Genomic DNA, 21,935 nt, shown 5'->3' on the forward strand with positions numbered 1-21,935 from the left:
GGATCGATGATCATGATATCAATCACTGGATTGTCTGGTCTAGACTCGATTATTTACAGACCGCCGTGATATATAGCTGGAACATTGCTGAGTGTGGCGTAAAACAACGAACAAACCAACCAACTTACGCAAGAAAATTTAAGTTTCTGAGAAATTCTGTATGAAAATGCTGTGTTGTGAACTATCAGTTGCATGGACCATTACATATGCACTTATATTCATAATTCATATGCTTGTCATTGTGTCTGGTAGTACGAAAATGTAATTCCTAGGCTATTACATGACACAGCCAAAATGTCAATGATAACACACGAAACTGAATTTTGACCGAAATAAAATCTAGAATTTGTTTTGAATAGTTTTGATAATTCCCACATGAAACAAATTAAAGGCAATGAAAGCACGAGTAAATATTTAGCTGCAAATACCTTATCGTAACAATGATTACGAAACGGGAATCAACTGAACTGGGCTATGTATATGGTCAGATAATGGTGTAGTGATCGTAGCTTTCCGGAGGTCCTCGGAAAGGTTCAAGCTGGTCGTCCCGCGGATGACCGCGGGAGACCCTCAGATTTGAAGAGTGGTGGTAGCCATCATAGTAAGTAAACCAGGTCGAGTTCCTAGCTCAATGCAGTATTTACTCATATACTGACTTGACAAACTGACAGCCCTTGTACGTGAGTATACAACAAGGTTTGTGAAACCGAGGGCCTACCTTTAGAATACAGCACCACCAACTTTTCAAACACGTGACAATACTCTATGACGTAATTTGAAGTATTTTGTGGCCAGTTACCCCGGCGAAACAATCCCCTGTGACGCCAGGGGTCATCGGGAATTATTAAATACCATGTCATGGAGCACCTTTAGAATACAGTACCACAACTTCTCGTGAGGACGGTCTCTGCTGTAGGTCACATGTCTCAAAGACAAGCAACCAGTTTTGGTGAGAATCCGTCGGACGCGAACTCGCGACCTTCAATCTCATTAAAATCAGATCTTAGTTCTCGCTAAGCAAGGTTTAGGTTATGGGCTATGTAAATTCGCCAATTTCATCTAAATAAAGTGAGTTGTGTTTAACACTATTTTGATCAGTATTTGGCGACATGTCAGCCAGAGGCGAAAGTTCAAAGAGACGTCGCAGATGTTACCACAACGGTAATACCTATCGGTACGGTGCTGGCAAACCAAGAAACATAATCGGAGCGAATCTTAAGTCCGAACCCATGTCACGTGTTAAGGTAATTGTTTGTTTAACTTGGCACTCCTCAATATTCCATGGCCGTCAATGTGTCACTGTATCTGTGGATGGATTGTTGCTCAATATGTCGCCCATCCGGTTTGTTGGCTATTAGGATAGACATGTAGCTGCAATAGAGCTAGGCCATTGTTTATGTCTTATTATATTCACCGCATGGAATATATATTTATTCAAAAATACAGTACGACGAACCAAACATTTTCAAATTTTATTAAAGTTACATCTTTAAAACATAAGAATGTATCTGTTTATAAGTTGAGTATCAAGAAATGTACATAAAGTATAAAATGTACAAAAATTCAAAGAGTGAGTGAGTATGGCTGTACGCCGCTTCTAGCACTATTCCAGCAATATCATGGCGGGGGACACCAGAAATGGGCTTCACACATTGTAACCACGTCGGGAATTGAACCCGGGTCTTCGCCGGCGTGACGAGCAACCGCTTTAACCACTAGGCTACCCCAAAGTTCAAAGAGGGTATAGGTAACTGTTATTTTTTAAACACCGAATTCAGACAAAATGATACATGCACAGAATTAGTAACAATTGTAAAATGTGTAAAGTAAATGTACATATTCTTTTTAACGATACATCCACCAGCAAAGCCGCCATCAATGTGCAGACTATAAAAAAAAAAGGGGGGGGGGGGGGGGGGGGGGGGGGGGGTTGTACTTTATAGAAAAAAAAATGTCCAAGTTGATGCTTGAAAACAATTATGCTTCAGACGGCTGAAAAAAAGAAATTATCTGACACACAAAAATACATTGTTGCAAGATGTGTTTTTTTTAAAACAAAGTTCTAAAGGTTTTTTTAATAAGAAAAACGACATTTTTCGGCGTAATTGAAAAAAATATATCTGCTTTTGCAGCTGTAGCTGAATAAAATAGTCTCCATGCAAAATCCCAGCTCCCTCTTTTGTGAATAGGATCTATATGTAAAGCCCATTAAAATGTTAAAGAAGTGTATGTCTCATCTTCCTTTAAAGTAACAGGAGTGACACTGTATACAGTTAGCTACTGTTTCCATGGGAAGTCAGCACCTTCCGGGTCTTCCGCCACACGCTAACGACCTTCCTTAGTGATTAGTTTCCCTGTGCTGCCGTCCAACAACACGAAGCAGGGCATCCCTGTCGCGTCAAATTTCTCGCTCAGTTTTTCCTCCAGAAGAAATTGAAAACATTAGTCATCTATATTACTTCAAACTATCGGTGATACGCTCGGGAAGCAACAGTTAAACGTGGCTGGTTGCGGTTATATCTGAATAACTGACAGAGGAGTTACTTGCTCTGGTTGCCGAGTGTAAGGTCCCGCAATTCATTGAACAGAATTGCGTCCCTTGGTAGCCTTCGAAATTTGCGCTAATCCGCTCCCCGTTAGCCCGAGACTACCAAATTGTGCGTTGGACAAGTGGTTGTAGTCCTCATTGACTGGTAGCGTTTGAGAGCTATTATTTTGCACCAGTTCTCAATGCTTAGTTTTTTTTTCTACAAACGGGAACCAAATAAAACTGACAGAAAATGAAAACCTAGCAAATAGTTGGTCTCGTCAAGCAGGAATAGCTATACAACTTCTATTGACAATTCTCCACAATTTCTAAGGCTGATTCTGTCTTGATATGATCAGCTTTTCGCAACCCAAATAAGCCCCGATCATGATCCTAGTCCACTCCCACATTGATGGTGATGATGATGATTATTATAATTATTATTATTATTCTCTATCCTCGAATGATAGTACGAGCCATGGCATTTCTCGATAGTAGTTATCGAAGCCATCTTGATCCTTGTCCGAGCTGACGAAGACAATCTCCAATCGGCCGCTGTCCGTCATTGTGTTCTAGAACCGAGTCAGGCGGTGTGAAGCCCCAGCATGGCGGGCACCATGGGGCAGAGAAGTAGATTCCTGGAACAAAACAACGTCATGTGAGCGAATTCCAATAACTCATAATAAATAAAACCAGATTATTTGAAAGGCCACAGGACATTTATGAGTCAGTGGCTATGGTTTTACGCCGCTTTTAGCAACATTCCAGCAATATCACGGCGGGGGACACACACCATAAATGGGCTTCACACATTGTACCCATGTCGGCAATCGAACCCGGGTCTTCGGCGTGACGAGCTAACGCTTTAACCACTAGGCTACCCGACCGCCCCGGACATTTGTCATACAGCATACACCATGTACAAAACACGGGGTCACTGGTAGCCTCTAAGACACACTGATCGTACGGCTATATGATAATATATACACACTTAATATAAACATGCACACACATACATACCATATCATAAGCACACACGCACACGCACACACACACACACACACATACCATACCTACAGGCGTACTCATTCATCACTTCCACCTTGCACCTGTCAATATTTTTTAAGACACCCCGGCCATATTTACCTACAACCAGCAGAGCTCTAGATAAGCTTTTGGTGTTGTGGGTATTTTACCCATGCATTTTAAAATCATTTGGTATCAGTAATTCTATCTTGACTATTCATAAGTTCAATATTTAAAAACACTATTCATCTAGTCCCTGCAAACTGGTGTCGTGTGGGTTCGAGAGCTTTATAGGACTCAAACATACCGCGATACTTCCACAAGAAAGTGTGATGGCAAATGATCATGATGTAACTGTCATCGTGTTTGGCAAGGTTGACGGAATGCCCGTTTATAATTTCAAAATACGTTGCTGATTTGCTAATCGAATACGCAGGGTTACTTCACAATATTTTGATGATACGCATAAGTTTTATTTTTGTATCTTATCTGTAATGTTCTTTGCGTATTTCATACGCTTGGATTTGATTTTACTGCGTAGTTCTGATGCGTATTTTACGCAGATACGCAGCTTATCTGGAGCTCTGTAACCATCCATATTTTCAGGCATACACATACATGACTGTGCATACATGAAAGACACCGTCGAACAATGGATGCCCTTAAGTAAAGTGAGCGCAAAAGTAGTTGGATTCGAATCAGTTTGGTCAACAATTTTCCATATATATTACAGAAATAGACTATATATAAAATGATCTGGAAATCACTATTGTGATAACTATTGACATTGAAAGAAACTATTGCGATAACTATTGATATTGCAAGCAATTATTGCGATAAATATCGATAGTTTTCAGTGTATCATGTTTGATGGACTATCGGCATCCAATACGTTTCTTGTCAAGCTTGTTATTTTGTTTAACATTGTCAAAAGACTTCCAAACACTCGATTTTCCACCCAAGTTTGCCACAAACTGCACTTGACTGTCGCTCTCCGCATCAAGGGCAGTTAACTCTAATCCTCACTCAGCAGCGTTCGCGAGCGTGTTTTGGTGACTCAATCGCATGATATGGTAAATACAATCGAAACTATCGATATTCCTGATGAAATCGATACTAATGATCGCAAACTGATTTAACAATCGATTTATAAGACTTTAAGTGCTTACCAATTGCAATATATCGATTGTTTGACCCGTGAAAATTCCGGGCTAGAATAGGTCTTCAGCAACCCATACCTACCGTAAAAGGCGACTATGCTTGTCGTAAAAGGCGACTAACGGGATCGGGTTGTCAGGCTCGCTGACTTGGTTGATACATGTCATCGATCCCAGTTGCGTGGATCGATGCGCATGATGTCAATCACTGGATTGTCTGGTCCAGACTCGATTATTTTACAGACCGCCATCATATAGCTGGAATATTGCTGAGTACGGCGTTAAACAACAAATAAACATCGTGATTGTTTTATGTGTAGATGCGTTTTTCCTTCTTATCCACCTCAGTATATATACAATCATTATAAGGTTTGCTCCAGCAAGGAAGAAGACAGAGTTACGTTTTATGTATAACTGTGTTACGCTTTGTTTAGACGTGCTATTTGTTACACTTCAATTAGCATTTCAAGTAAAGACGTTGGACGAAGCTGCTGTAAAATATCCAGAGTTTATCACGGGTTACATGAAGCGTTGTTAATATATCTCATCAGTGCTGAGAAGGGAGGGTGGGATGATTTGTTTGTTTGTTGTTTAACGCTGCTCTCAGCAAAATTCCACTTATATGACGATGGTCTGTAAATAATCAAGGATGGATCAGACATGCATCAACCAAGTCAGTGAACCTGACCACCCGATCCCGTTAGTCGCCTTTTACGACAAGCATAGTCGCCTTTTACGTCAAGCATGATTGGGTTGCTGAAGACCTATTCTACCCCGGAATCTTCACAGGTCCGGCAAAACCTCTCAGTTATGAATTCCGTAGCTGGCATGTAACGATTTGTGTCTGCAGTGAGACACGGACAAACAGCTGTGCGAATTAAACTTCATCCAGTCCACATCAGTCGAACACACCATGCATTAACAATACCGCAATAACATGGACAACCCGAAAATGAATTTCTCACAGGTGTTTTAAAATTGTACTTATTTACCAACCGAGAGACGGCAAGATGCACTGAGGTGTCAAGTCTTATTTAATACCAATAATTTAACACATATATATTCATGGAATAAATTCCCCTCAACCACTAAAGTAATATTCTATAAAATGGAAAATTTGTCGAATTCCATATAACACGTGAGATTGGCGCATGTCGCCGGTGTAGGCAGGTATATGCGAGTGTATGCCGGTATATTCATGTTTATGCTGGTATATGCAGATATAAGTATATCGGCTCCAGGATGGGTTATACTTTAATGCTACTCTGTGTCATCACGTGCCTACGTAGACGTTTATATCGACACCAGTATCATAGTGAAACAATTGTGACCTTGATGAATCGGCGGATATTAAGAAGAACGTGATGAACCTACAGAAGTGTACAGCTGTGAATATACATAAGATATGAGCGTCCAGTGATAGTAGCAGATCTCTAGAGCATTCGACCCTGACAGTAGTGAATAACATTTTTGTGACGTATTCAGTGAGAAGTATAGTTTAACAGGTTCTACAGGTGCGCCTAGGGAAGTCAGCGAACCTTGGAGAACGTGTGAATACCGCACATAGTTTTGAGAGTGCTACCATTTCAGGTAAACACGAATTTGTGACGTCAAATTCACAGGAACACAATTAAACCGTGAACTGTCATGTTGCGATGTTTTACAGTTTCATATATCCAAAGACATGTCATTCAAATATCGATACACTATACCACGAGGACACACGCGTCTACCTGTACCGTTGCTATGTTAACAAACACGACCATCGGCTTCAGGGGGCGTTGGGGTAGCCCAGTGGTTAAAGCGTTAATTCGTCACGACAAAGATCCGGGTTCGATTCCCTACATGGGCACAATGCGTGTAGCCCATTTCTGATGTCCCCAGCCGTGATATTGCTGGAAGTATTCTTCATTTTTCATTCTTTGTTGTTGGTTGGTTGGTGTGCTGTTTAACGCCGCACTCAGCAATATTCCAGCTATATGACGGTGGTCTGTAAATAATCGAGTCTGGACCAGACAATCCAGTGATTGATATCATGAGCATCGATCCACGCAATTGGGATCGATGATATGGGGTGGCGTTTGTACCTGTGTTTTAACGTACCATGCTCCGCTGAGTTTTATCTTCTTTAAGTACAAATGGTGAGGCAAAGATAAACCACTTTGTATTGAATTGAATTGAAGTCTATGATAAGGTATCAGGTCGTTTTGTACAACGGCACCCTGGGCACCAAACAGCCACGGTGTTGAAATCTGGATATATTGATTCCTATACCCCTGTAACAGAATAAACCTGATTTTCATTCTTCAGACCAGTGGGCCGTTCTCTGCCATTAGTGACGGTTCTTCTCACGAACAATGCTAGATCCCAGCTCAAGTTTGTTTACAAAACAAGTCCATGCCACGCATTCGTGCCTGTGTGATCCTTAAGATGCGTGACGTATGTAGCCGTCAATAGTTGCAGATAAACATAACTACAGAATCAATAAATGGATTTTTTCGGAACTTATTAAGTTAAAAACTGGAACTAATTAACGATCTTTAAATATTCATCTTGTCATTACGAGACGTGTACAGTGAGCTGTTAAATCATTGTCTAGATAAGAACGATGAAAATGGTTGCTGAAAAATGCATATAATGTGAAAGACATTCTCAAATGTGTCTATTCGTGCGGATATCTGAACCATACAGTTTCAAAGAGTATTCATTGCGTATACCTTACCTAAATATACAGCACAAAGATAGAATACGTACAAGTAACGTGGTCCCGCTTATGATCCGCCATTAGGTTTCAGGCTGTTGTCTTGCCAAATTTTTCAATCAGATTTGACTTTCATATGTTATTACACAATTGTTCCTATTGTGCAATTCATAGTGTCGAAATGTTCAGACTGTGTGACCGCCTCCGTGGTCTAGTGGTAGAGCGTCCGCCCTGAAAAGGTTCGGGGTTCGATCCCAGGCCGCGTCATACCAAAAGACGTTACAAGTTGGTACTTGTTGTTACCCTGCCTGGCACTCGGCATTAAGGGACTAAAACAAGGACTGCTAGGATCTGAGACAGTATACTGTGTCTGAGTGGGGTATTCATGTTAAACTGCGGCATGGTATCTCAGTGGGCTAGCACTATAAATCGGCATCAGTCCGGACTAGTACAAGCAGCCACACACACACACACACACACACACATGCACGTCGCTATATGATTGCAATAATCTTGGACGCTACGTTAAACCTCATTTCACCTCACCTCCCGACTTTGTGATATTGTCTTACAGCAAAATCATCAAAGGTTGCGGTTTAAGACTTTAATATTAATAAAAGAATTCAGTACACACCTGTACACATGGACAATGTTATGAAAAATATCCAGAAGACAATATTATATATCGCGATCACCATTTTATCTAAACATGGACAAGAAGTCACCGTATATAAGCCAGTTCGAACATACCGCAATGCGGAGATATCAGTTATGAAACACGGCTATAGTTCTTGAAGGAGGGTACCAACTTTCATCGCAAACGAACTGTTACGTCTTGATTAACATCAGCGTGTCCGCCTACACGACTTGATGGAATGACAGCTGTCAGATACATTACGTGTTCGATCATCAACGTTTAGAATGAGATTTTATGCCAAATTTGATTCGCTGTACTTGACATTGACCATGCCTGTCAATACACTCGTCCCTTGTATATAGAGATGATATGTCATGTGTCGAGTGAAATATCATGTTTCTCTCATCGAGTGACGATATTTTCACGAGTGGCGTCACGAGACACATTGAATATCCTATTTATTATATATTTATTGTGTAGATGTCTAACGAAAAATTAAATAATTCCATTACAGATGTAGAACCTTCAAACGTAAATTCTCCCTGCTTAACACACAGGGACGGTTTACCACCGACTAAAAACGTAGTTTTGTGTTTGCAAAATCTTAAAAAAAATTATATAAAAGTAACAAAATAATTGTTACACTGTTTGGACAAATTAATAAAATTATCTCGGTTAATATAATTACGTTGGGTTTGTTGTAAGTTAACCTAAACTTTAGAGGAATTCATGATTGAATCTAGAACTGGCATTTGTTTTTAAGCTTATGCATGACCTCAAGAGATTGGGAAGTGTATTCTAAAGATGTAAATGTGGACCATTTGACAAAAATAGAAATGTAACGGTTTTGACAGATACGGTAACGGAATGTACAAAATGGAAGTATAAAGACATTTGGTGCTTTAGAACTTTTATTTATGTACTAATGTGTATGTGTATCAACTATTAGAATATGTGAAAATGATTATCTTTAAGAATGCCATAGAAGCAAACAGCTGAGCATCTCACTGCCGTTACAACATGTACATGTTACAAGCTGCAAAGTTGGAGAATGAGATTACAGATTAAAGGCCACACTGAATTCCAATATATCCCAATCAAGAAATTATAAACATTTCCTGTCGCTCTTATTAATGATGTAAATGGATATTAACCTGTAAGAAAGTCCCAGCGTCCAAACCGTGACAATATACATGTATGTCCCAATACCCATGCTTGCCGTAAAAAGCGACTTTGCTTGTCGTAAAAGGCGACTTACGGGATCGGGTGGTCAGGCTCGCTGACTTGGTTGATGCACGTCATCGGTCCCAATTGCGTGAATCGATGCTCATGATATTAACCACTGGATTGTCTGGTCCAGACTCGATTATTTTACAGACCGCCGTCATATAGCGGAATATGTGGAATATTGCTGAGTGCGGTGTTAAACAATTACCAACCAACCAACCAATCATACAATACAATACCAGGGTAATTCAATGGCAACAAATAAAATTTATTTAGAACAATGACTGGATCACATATAATTTAGACACTTTTCCACTTTCAGCAAATAAACAAATATACATATAAAATATTAATTTGCATGGATTTTAACAAAATACCCGTAACGACTACAAAACAAAGTTATATAATTTTGTTTACTTAGTGTGTCAGGAATTGTAAACAAATGCAAATTTGAGTATATAATGGATCATGTATGTATGTCTACTCAGAACTTTCAAACAGGTAGACTACGGAAACAAAAAGGTAGTAAACCAAGTAAGGAGATGATTTTTTATTTAAATTAAATGTTTGTAATATCAAAGTGTTAGATACAATATTCGGATAAAGAATATCATGTTATGTCTTGTTTAAAAACTCCTTCACAATGAATATAACTCATTGGAAACGGAACCGAATTTCTAAAATCTAAGTAATTTAGTTAAGTAAATGTCGATTATAGTGAAGCTAAATAAAATCTACCAACTAAAACAAACAAAAAACTTTAGGGGATTATGCCCCTTCCTTTTCCACTGTAAAGAAATGGGCTGCGGAATTCAAGCGGGGCAGAGAGAGCCTTGACGATTACCCGCGTCCACGAAGGCCTTCAACAGCAACCATTCCGGAAAACATTACCCGGGTGCATGACATGGTGATGGCTGCTCAACGATTGACCACTCGACATATTGCCAGTGTTGTGGGCATCTCTCACGAGAGGGTTGAGCACATTATCACCAACGAGGCTCCTCATCTGAACAACAGTCAGTTGAATCTTATCAAATCCCAACTCCAAAATTCCAGTGTTTCAGATAACAATGCTAGAAGATGGGATAGTGACGTAATACAAATGTCTCTAACAGTGTGGACTCGCAGTCCAAAAACATATGAGAACTTGCTTAAGAGTGGGTGTCTTATATTGCCGTCAGTATCCACGTTATTAAGGTACAAAAATGTAGTACAACAACATGCAGGGCTAAATGAACATGCATTTAAATGGATGTACACGGAGGCCCGCCACAGGAACATACCTGAGCAGGGAAATTGTGGAGGTCTTGTTTTGGACGAAATGAAGACGTACAGATTGTCAAGAAAGGTAGGGGGATTAAGCTTGTTGGCTTTTCAGATATTCCAGGAACACCTGGCTCTGGATCTGCAAACATTGCTAACCATGTATTACAGTTTGTATTTCATGGGTTCCACGGATTTCGCTTTCCAATAGCTCACTTCCCAACCAACCAGGCCAATGCTCCACAAACATACTCTTCCTTCTGGGACATAATGCCATCGCTTGAACGATTGGGGGATTCATGCACTGTATGTCTCTATTGATGGAGCGTCTACTAACAGGAGTTACATCAAAATGCACTTTCAGGGGTCACCTGGACAATATGACATGGGAACCCACAATCCATTCAGTGACAATCCTTTAATATTTCTGGCAGACCCAAGTCATCTCTTTAAGAAGATCCGGAATAACTTGCATAAAAGTGGACCTGAAAAATGTCATTCCTGGGAGCTAACTATCAGTGGCAAGCCTGTTGTGTGGAAGATGCGGATCGACAGTTATAAGTGGGATCAGCAACATGGCCTGTCTAATCATCATAAGCTTTCCAATGATCACATCCACCCAAACAAAGCTGACATCATGCGAAACCACTTAGCTGAGGAGGTACTTGATGCCGACATATTGAACCTGATGAGGTCCTACCAGCAGCACCTTGGAGATGGAGCATCTAGATCTGTACTTGATGGGACTGTGTCTCTGCTAGAGCAAACAAGTGCTCTTATCCACATTTTCAACGACAGACGCCCCTTAGTTGACCCTACTGATGTTAGACTTCAGCAGCTAAAAGCTATTCTTTGCTGGTTTAAAAAGTGGGAGGACATGGAAACTACAAAGCATCTGATGTCTTGAGCGACAAGAGAGGACATCCAGTTCCTAATTTCTGGATTTACCAAACTTGCCCTCATAACTTCACAGCAGCTCAAGATCAGTTTGACACCACAGTACATCAACGGTGACATCATTGAGAACCACTTCTCCCAGCAGCGTGGACTGTACCATGGTTCCCTACTATGACCAGTATAGGACAGCTACCAAAAGCATAATACTCGGCTAAAGCACCATTTCCAAGAAAGCCAATACAGCAACTCGAAAAATGACACAAGCTGATGGTGCATCGCCATTTACTCATTTGTGCAAGAAATTGAGAATGTGACATGGTAAAGTAAGTAAAATGTGTGCCAACAATGTTGTCAATTTTTCTACTAAAAGTACACAGATAATAAATGTCCTTAATAGAGCTAGTAATTTATCATCCATCATTCCTAGAGCATTTGGACCCGTGAAGATTCCCGGACAGAATAGGTCTTCAGCAACCCATGCTTGCCGTAAAAGGTGACTATGCTTGTTGTTATAGGCGACTAACAGGATCGTGTGGTCAGGCTCGCTGACTTAGTTGATGCATGTCATCGATCCCAATTGCATGGATCGATGCTCATGAGATTAATCACTGGATTGTCTGGTACAGACTAGATTATTTACAGACCGCCATCATATAGCTGGAGTATTGCTGAGTGCGGCATTTAATAACAAACAAACCAACCTAGAGCATTTGCGTCAGCAGCACATATATTTCAGTTAGTATCCTAACAAAGATAGCTAGGAATAAGTATTGATATCATCCTATAAACACTTCGGACAATGCCATGTAACATCTTCCTCAGAAAATTCTGCCCATTTCTTATCATCGGCTAGCCCACCACATGATCGATGATACCATCTGCCACATTTGCTGCAACCAATCCAAGGCTCTTCATCTTCATCGTGATACATGACTGCACATTCCCCACAGAAATCTTGGTCAATCTCTATTTCTTATCCAGAAGTACTCTTCTTACCCTTCCCTTTTCCCTTCCCCTTGCCTTTTTCCTTTCGCAGTTTCTTTTCCCTTGCCAATGTTCTGATCCTCTTTCTTTTTAAGAATGTCAGCCATGTCGGTATCCGTGGTCAACCTACTTGTACTGGCTTGAGGTTCATCTGTGTTTTGACTGCCCCTTAGTTTATCCGGATGAGTGAAACCCTCTGCTGACAGGATGTGTTCAGACAGTGCAGCAATCAATGGGTTTTTCTTCATACGTTTGCTCAATTTCACTCCATAAGCACAACCCAAAATAATCAGTTCCTCTTTAGTAAAACAGGAAAACTGCACAGGTGGCCTAGTCGTCTAAGACGCCGCGATTCACTGTGCAGAGTTGCAGCTCTTAGGCACGCCAGAAACCTATGAATGTGGGTTCGAATCCCGGTTCGCCCCGATTATGTTTCTAGGTTTGTCAGCACCATACCCGTGCTCGTTGGTTTCACCAAAGTGGTAAACATCAGAGACCTGCATCACTTCGGGCTTTCCTCCCACATTAAGCTGACACGCCATGATATGTCTGGAATACTGTCAAAAGCGGCGTTAAACAAGACTCACTCACTCCTGCATTACTGCAGCTTTGAGTTTCAAGTGTGAGCATTCATGTCTAGGTGTTTGATCTTGTTGCAAAACTGCCATGGAGAGAATGGTAGTGGATGATTTCGATGGCTGGTTCAAGAGAACTTGCTTACGGTGTTCCATAGTCTTCTTTCTTCCTCGTTCATCAAGTAGCTTTTTCCTGAATTTAGCGTCTGTAACACTAACATTATTCAGTTTGAATACAACTCCCTGAACAATGTCACACAAAATATCTCTGATGTCCATTTTAGATTTCAGCTCTGACTAAAAACCAGGACAGATCAAACTGACGAAACAGAGCACAAAACTGTTCAAGTAAGTCCTTGTCACAATGCACAGCTTTGTGAATATTCTGTAAAATATCTGATTTGTACTTCTTCAAGTTTGTGTCTGAATACAAGGGTATTTTCTTTTTTTCAAGTGCCAAGAAAAAGTATCATCAGAAATGTTGGTTAGACCAAAGGTCAGATTCTGTTTGCGCGACACCTCTGAGAGACTTGTGGGATATTTTGTTGTTTCAGCTATTTCTGAATGGGGAAACACAATAGAGTTCAACAGATACACCTTGAGTTTACTGTTTGCATCCAAAACAATACAAGCTCACTATTTTCATGTATCTGTGTTTGACTTTGGCCACAGCAAAACCCCCAACATAGATTTTACCGTGTCCGGATATTGGTATTTGAATCTCTGGTGTTGTGGTACTTTCCCCTTTCTCAGCACACTCTTATTCCTCCATGACAGCCTTTCTGATGTGAGTGACCATATTTCCAGCAATCAGCTTATTAACTGGTAAGGGTGCAACTAATGCTTCACAACAGTCTTCATATGACTTTGACTTCATGTAGGCATGGAAGTTATAAAGGTCAACTGTGTGGTCTTTCACGATTTTACCTTCATTCATCATTCATCATGTCTGTCAGTTAACTGTGCTGGACATCAAAAAAGGATATCAGTTTCTTTGGAAAACCTTTGTGATATTCAATGCTGTCATTTTTTTTTGTCCTTGAGTGAAGACTTCGACACTTTTATAAGAATCTACAATTGAATGCACTTCCTTTTCAGTGTAGTGATGACTGACTCTGTCTGGTGTTTCAGCAGGCTGTAAACAGAAATATATCTAACATGTATGTAACAGAAATATATATTTCCTGTAGCATATCTCACATTATAAACACTAAATAAAAGGTACCCAGTTAAATCTGGATGGAAACTACTCCTGGTAAAAGGGTGATATATGTATAGGATATAAACCGCCTCCGCAGGCTATCCGTGAAAATAATGCACCCCGGCAAAGGAAAAGCAGGCTTTTCCTGTGCTGGAGTGCATTATTTTCACGGATAGCCATTGGAGAAAGTTTATATCTGACTTATAAACCGACAAATATGAAAATGCTTTTTTGTTTACATGATGTAACTTTAATTCTGAAATTTCAATTGTAGCACTCGAAAGTTCTCAGTCAAAAGCGCACAGCTCGAACGCAACCGTTTCGCGTGATCGTTCATGTGGAGCGCATGCAGTGCGTGCTAGATGCTATGACTTGCAATCACGTGTGTTCAGCTGCAGTCAGTTTTGACGCAAATTGCACTATGGAGGGGTGCGACGAAGACGGTCTTTATATAACTCAAGGAAGAAGACCATTGTAAAAGTACCAATGATAATGAATTTGTGTTTAGATTCGGAGATCTGTTGAGCAAAGAGGACATTGAAAAGAAAATTGAAACCTGTGTACCAAAAACGACGAAATCGAAAAGTGACTGGGCCGTAGGTATATTTAAGAGGTGGCAGACAGAATGAGGTGCTCGAAGTATTTCGGATATTCTTAATATCCGTTGAGATTGCTTGCGGACTGATTTGACTGAACTAAAAGCATCGGATTTGAACCTGGCATGGAGTTTTTCATTTTTGAAGCTCGAAAAGTCGATGGTGGGAAGTAACAGGCCCAAACATTGTATGAAATCTTTGCAGCGATTCAGTCCTACCTACGCTACAAGGGACAGAGTCTGGATATATTCGAGCATGAAGCATTTTCAGAAAGCCGGAAGTGTCTGGATGCTGTGATGAGGGAACGTTCATCGGAGTGGCTTGGTGCCGCTAACAAGAAGCAGACTGAAGTAATTTCTTCTGAGGAAGGAGAGCTACTCTGGAAAACGGGGGCTTTGGGTGACAAAACTTTTTATTTTTTTCTGATTCACAGAATTCTCATTGAAATCTGCCAAATATCTCAAATTTAGGTGGATAAAGTCTCTTTTTAAAGTTTAATTTTGTAAAAATTAATTTTGTATCTACATTAATTTTAAAACTGTCCTAAAACGAGTATTTGAAATTTAATGTTTTGTATGTGGAGATTTGTACGACGACACCTGTACGACGACACGAGAATTTGTACGGATTTTACCATTGCATATATTGTATACAATTTCACTTCCAGGTCTCCATTTTGCTCTAAGAGGTGGACGGGAACATAGACAGCTTAGATTACTTCAAAACCTGCAAATAACTGGACCCCACAAGGATCACTGCGGTCGAAAGTACCTCTTGTATTCAGAGGAGGTATCAAAAACTAACCCAGGTGGACTGATCCATGAAGAACAGAAGACAAGTTCCGAAGCAGGTGCGAGCGTACGAGAACCTCCTAGATCCGGATAGATGCTTTGTGCGTCTCTATCAGAAGTACAAGTCTGTATGGTGAGTAAAATGCTGCTGTCGATAATATATATTAATTTAGGCATGAAACAAGATCTAGAACTTGAAGCAGTGCCTTGATTGTCAATTTGCACCATCATGTGATTTCCCCTGGGAACGGAACAATACGATGGTCATTTACTTTGAGAATTTTCAATTTTGTTTAATGTTCTGCAAATGAATGTGCCATTAAAACCAGTTTTTAAAATTTTAATTGTTCAATTTCAGCCCCAAGAACTCAAAGGGAGATGTTTTCTACTTTACACCACGGCAAACTCTGAAGGATGAGATCTGGTTTGTTGACAAACCGGTTGGCCACAACACCTTGCAGGCAACCATCAAACGTCTTTTCAAACAATGTGGTATCCAGGGGAAAAGTAACCTCTCACTCAGGGCGACTGCCGCCACCGGACTGTATGAAGTGGGTGTGGACGAGCAGATTTGCGAAATAACTGGTAAGTTTTGATATTTTTATGTAACGCATCAGATATGAAATTCTAACTTTTGCAGTTCTTGCAAAAAACGTCACCACTATAGGCTGTAGTCGCAGTACTTGAGCTTGGGTTAGATTGCCTTTATTTACCTCAGAGAAACCATCAGGTTTTTTTTAATAAAAAAGTATTGTTTCAGGGCACCGAAGTGAAACCGTGTGGTCGTACAAGCGTACATCTGATCAACCGAAGTCGGCAGTGTCTTCAATTATCTGTGGTGCCGATCCGAAACGGAAATGCGAGACCATTTCTGACAAGTCGGAAAAACTGACGACTATACAGTCACCAGTAACTCCAGATGAGCCAACCAGAAGTGGACGTCCTATTGTGTTCAATGTCCACATTGCGCAGACTTCTGAGAACATTTCATGAAATAAATGTTGATGAAATACCTCTATTTTTTTTAAAGGCCAGATGGATCCTCTGTAGAAAATCCCGTGGGATTTTGGGAGAAAAGAACAACCTGTTGTAACAATGGTAATGCATCACTGGAGGTTTATAAGTACATTTTACTTCTGTTCCCAACTGTTCCCAGGTAAATCTACATGTTCCACTGAATAAAGAATTGAAAGGCATATTTTCCACAATGACAGGGTTTCTTCGTATATTTGATAAGTAATGATTGAAGAGCCCATATGCAGCATATGACAGCACATTTTGGCTTTGTAAGTGGGTGTGTTGCACGTTACCTCTGCTTGAACATCAGATACATCTTCCCAAGTAGCTATCGTCTGCAGGTCCGAGGGCATTGTTAAGTCCATATGCATGGACTTAACAATAGTGTGGCCAGTCAAATGGAACCTAGATGGAACAATCAAAATATTTAGAACAGGATAGGAACACACAGCACTGTCAGTAATAAATAAAGAATACTAAACAAGCTCCCGTGTAATACCAATTTTATGAAACGAGTGAATGGTTCTGGTATTTGACGAGCGAAAGCGAGTCAGATACCAGAACTATTCACGAGTTTCATAAAATTGGTTTTACAGGGGAGCGAGTTTAGTATTCTATTTATTACTTGTCATTTATAATGTTTTTAGAATTATATTGTTGAGTTTAAATAGGCTGCCACCTACACGATCCATGGCGTAATCCAACTGAGTTTAACAGAATAATACTTCAAACACGTCAAAAGTTGAAACGTATGAATTTAATATCATACAATGGTCCACCTTTAGAATTCAGGCGTCCGTCCCACAAAATTATCGTAGTGCTAAGGCTATCGCAACTCACATAATTTAACTTAGACTAACGACTGTCGTTGCGCTACAGTACGATCACCTTGTGGAACGGGGCCTTGCACCTCAAAGTTTTCAATAACGTCACAATACCCGATTACGTAATTTGTGGAATTTTGCTGCAAGATCCATCGGCGAAACAATGCCATGTGACGTCATCCTAGCAACAAGGTTGCTGGGGTCATCGAGTGTGCATAAGCTCCTCCCAGTGATCTGTCATCTTCACACACAATGTCGTTGAATAAGCCAAGCGATGTTGAGAGCTTTCAATATTTGTTCGTGAAACGTGTTCCGAGAGTACATAAGCACGCGTTTTGGTATTACACAATGTGTAATACAGCTGTATGTTTATTAAACGGGTGATCTTTTCACGGGCAAGTAATAATACTGAATATGCAGGTTGTTACTTGATACATATCTATACATAGTCCATGAACAGGAGAAATTGAATTTTTGCTGTTTTGACTCCTTAAGAACACACGGGAGATTATGATGTAATTTAAAATGAAAAGGGACACTTAATTTCATCATTGTAAGTCCTAAATTTTGATCTCGTCAATATTACATACATGTTTGCAACACGAAAAACATCATTACTCAGTGGCAGTGCAGGCTGGCTGAAAAAGTTATACACTTCCTCTACATGTCTTTTGCAGGATTGTGGTGTGTAGTGCAGAACTTGCAGTCCATCGGTGTTAACAGCCCGCCCAATGCCAACAGCCCGCCCAATGCCAACACCTGCTTGACCAGCACTGAAAACATTCTTGCAGTCAACTATTAAGCGAGGAATGGTCAAACCATGAGCCTTATGTATGGTCAGTGCTAATGAAGGTGCAATAGGACATAGGTACATCTCAGCTTCAGCAGAGTTTCTTTCCACATTAAAAACTGAAAATGTTTCTCTCTGAAGTTTTTGTGATCCTGTTTGAAACTTGACAGTAGGTCCATCTGATTCCAGCTTTGTGATGATTCCTTGCATGCCATTAATGAAATCTTTGCCAATATTCCGAAGAAGAATTACCGGGCATTCAAGTTTGAGAAATAATGTCTTTTTGGCAGTAATGTCTTTTTGGCAATAAGGCTTTTCAACTTGACAACATTTCCAATATCAACTGACTTCTAGAGTGTCATCTCTCCTGTCAGTCAACCTTAAAGTTGGCACCATACAAAACTGCAGGTATCCCCATCTCCATCTCATTGATGGCTGTGATTAGCTGCAAATCAGTCTGAATAAAAGACCTTTGTCTAAACAATCTTATGTTTCATAACAGCTTTCCATACACTGGATGTAAAGCAGTGCTTGCCTGGGTCATTTGTGGATTTATAAGGCACAAGTGGGATCTGAAAACAGCCACCTACACAGACTATTTGTAGTCCTCCAAAATAGAGCTCCACTTGTCTGACGCTCCTGCAGAGGAATTCAAGCTGAAAACACAAAAGTGGAAAATGAAACAACTGAACACAACTGTTTGTTGTAAACACATTATACTTTTAGGATAAATTGTTATTATTTCACTAATGTAGTTATTGACAACTGAATGTGACGTAAGTCTGTTATGTTGTACATTAATTGAACAATGTGTTACTGATTAAAAGATCTTAAATTACAACTACATAAGCCACACTGAATGACTGCTTTTGTGTCATAAGTATGGATACTGGTGATATCAAGTTACATCTTAAATTACAAAATGATAATGTAAATTTTACCTGCTCAAAAACCTTTGCACTTGATATGCTAGTCTCATCAACTATGAGCACTTCTGTGTCTCTGATATCTTGAACATTCCGTGGAGATATCTTCTTAAGCAATTAAGTTACTTTCCCTTTTTTAAACGATTCAGTATATGCCAACATCGGCCAAGATGGCGAGTGACGTACCTTGTCTATTTATATATACTGGTCCGGTGTTTCAGTGATATACACATGCACAAAAGTTAAGCGCCACCATATTCATAGTCTCTTGATTTCACGTGTGGGAATCAGAAATACGAAATATGATGATGTATGACTGAATTAGGCTTCCATAGTTTCATGAACCCAAATTTGTCCAGATACCACAAGGAAAGCGTGCTTTACGTGTTGCTGCAGTTCCCCTACCCTTTAAATAGTGAAATTCAAGTTTCAGACACGTGGTTGCATTTTGCTCCTGTGTGAGATTCCCCTTCCAATAGAGGTTGAAAACCAGCCATGATGAGGAGAAAGTTAACGAACGCTGAAAGATGTCAAGTGATACGCATGAAACATTTGCAAGACAAATAGGTCGTCATCACAGTGTTATCACTCGTTTGATTGTCAAACGTGGTCAAACCAATGATGTCAATGACAGGCATAGGTCTGGTAGGCCAAGAAAGATCTCTAACAGAGAGTATTGACGTCTTTTCAGAATAGTCAGACGATATCCATTTGCCACTTCAACAGATTTAAGACTGCAATGGGTTACCCATCAGAGACTCTCGACGATGACTGTAATGCGTCACCTCAGAGCGGCTGGTTATAACGCCAGAAGACCAGTAAAACGTCCTCAACTGACCGAGAGCACATGCAGAATCGTCTGATATGGTGGAGAAGGATCCATTGGTCTGACGAGTGTCAAATGCTGATACGAACTATTGACTATTGAATACGTTTTTGGAGGCAACGTAACACTCGTGTGTGTCTGTCATGATATGTCTTTTCCATCACACATGGAATGGTTCGTCCTATGTGAATAGCTCCTGATGCAAGTCATGTCTCCCCAAACCATGGGTTGCTCAAAATAGTGAATCACTCTGGTACAAAAGACTTTGCAGGCACCAATGAGATGTACTCTATTATGAAAGACACGAAAGAAGGCACAAACATTACCGAAAATATGAGACTTTTTAATAATAAAATACACATCTCCATGTTAAATATCAACAAAATTTAAAATGATACTTTTTTTAAAGTATTGATAATAACGTTAAGTAGTACTCTGTGTGTGTGTGTGTGTGTGTGTGTGTGTGTGTGTGTGTGTGTGTGTGTGTGTGTGTGTGTGTGTGTGTGTGTGAGAGAGTGAGTTTATCGCCGCTTTTAACATTATTCAAGTTATATCACAACGTGTCAGCTTAATGTGTGAGGAAAGCCCCAAGTGATGCAGGTCTCGGATGTCAGAAGCAGAGTCGAATGAACGATTCTGACTATATCATGAGTATGTGTTTATGAATCACTATCAAATAGTGATGATACCAGGTGAAAAAGATGAGCGTATCCCCACCTGTGGCACCCGTCACAAACACATCCAAAGGTAAGTCAATTGTTCACCTACAAAAAACACGGGAACACATGGTACAAGTCAAACAAGGGAATTGCATAGGACAGCATTGTAACTGATGCTTCAAATTTGGAAAGAAGTCCTCCTTTGAAAGCTTTACTGAGACCTTCAATGTTGTAACCTTGATCAAGCAACTTCTGAGCAAGATTCGCGCGACTCTCTGAAATCTTGTCAGAAAGAACATGCTTGATTGTATCGTAAAAGCTGTGAAATGTAAACACCAAAGGCTGGAGCTGCTGGAATATTGCTGGACATGAAAGGAAAGGACTATTGGAAAGTTGAAGTCATCCGTCTTGTCATATAGTCTTGTGGAGAGTGTTTTGTCATTCTGAATCTGTATTTAGCTATCTAAATATGATACAGATGAGGCGGTATCACTGGTCTCCTTTATTTCTAATTCTGGTTGGTAAATCAGTGGAAGTGAATTGGCTTTTTGATATCAGATCATCGATGTAGCTGAAGGTCAAGTTAAATTTCTTGACCAAATTCTTTACCAATCCAAGGAGAAACTCCGATTTATATGCATAATGAAACAGTAAGCCATGGGGATGCTTCTACTTGCCTAAAGGTCTTTTACCCACATTTTACACACATTTTATCAACGAGGAAGTCCAGTATTTCTCAGCCGACTCCAGATGGCATTTGCTAAAGTTTGTCATGCGGGATGGTCGTGTACAATGTTGAAAACTGAACTGTTTTAACTACTGAACTTGGCTCTTTTCTGAGATTGTAAAGAGACCATATGATGGTCAGTCACTGGATTTTCTGGTCCAGACTCGATTATTTACAGACCGCCGTCATATAGCTGGAATATTGCTGAGTGCGGCGTTAAACAACAAACCAACCAACCAAACCAGGATGAAACAGTCGACGAAACACTGCGAACGTAAGGTCCGAAACAACAATGATACCTGTATCAAATACATCAGCATCGAATAACCATTTCTTGTGTGTTTCATTTTCGCTACCATCATTCATGGGTGTATACTATCTTTTGCCCGGTAGTTTATATCAGTACATCAATCGTCCTGAAACAATGAAAACCACACGTGCAATCAACACATGATCACTTTACCATTTGTTTCTCAGAATTATTCTTATTTATTATGTTTGTTTGTTTGTTTGTTGTTTAACGCCACACTCAGCAATATTCCAGCTATATGACGGCGGTCTGTAAATAATCGAGTCTGGACCAG

The 21,935-nt window shown here is 40.1% G+C and overlaps 1 protein-coding gene across 1 annotated transcript; it reads right to left on the reverse strand.

Annotated features, from left to right (window-relative positions):
- Window positions 1–16,744: 16,744 nt before the first annotated feature.
- On the reverse strand, window positions 16,745–20,022 carry LOC139448940 (uncharacterized). The gene is made up of 6 exons (XM_071230448.1): window positions 19,978–20,022; window positions 19,155–19,244; window positions 18,749–18,869; window positions 18,014–18,509; window positions 16,893–17,004; window positions 16,745–16,756 (listed from the first exon to the last, which is right to left on the reverse strand). Exons 1-6 carry the CDS (start codon window positions 20,020–20,022, stop codon window positions 16,745–16,747), a joined length of 876 nt encoding a protein of 291 aa, XP_071086549.1.
- Window positions 20,023–21,935: the final 1,913 nt, after the last annotated feature.

Source organism: Haliotis cracherodii, unplaced genomic scaffold, assembly GCF_022045235.1.
Source record: "Haliotis cracherodii isolate W230 unplaced genomic scaffold, xgHalCrac1.p SCAF_7, whole genome shotgun sequence".
Classification (NCBI taxonomy): Eukaryota; Metazoa; Mollusca; class Gastropoda; order Lepetellida; family Haliotidae; genus Haliotis; species Haliotis cracherodii.

Coding starts and splice junctions, on each gene's coding strand:
- LOC139448940 (XM_071230448.1), bottom strand. CDS start 20,022: ATGGATCCTTCTCCACCATATCAGACGATTCTGCATGTGCTCTCG. Junction 18,870..19,154: donor GTGCAAAGGTTTTTGAGCAG/GTAAAATTTACA, acceptor TTGTGTTTTCAG/CTTGAATTCCTCTGCAGGAG. Junction 18,510..18,748: donor TAAATCCACAAATGACCCAG/GCAAGCACTGCT, acceptor ATTGCCAAAAAG/ACATTACTGCCAAAAAGACA.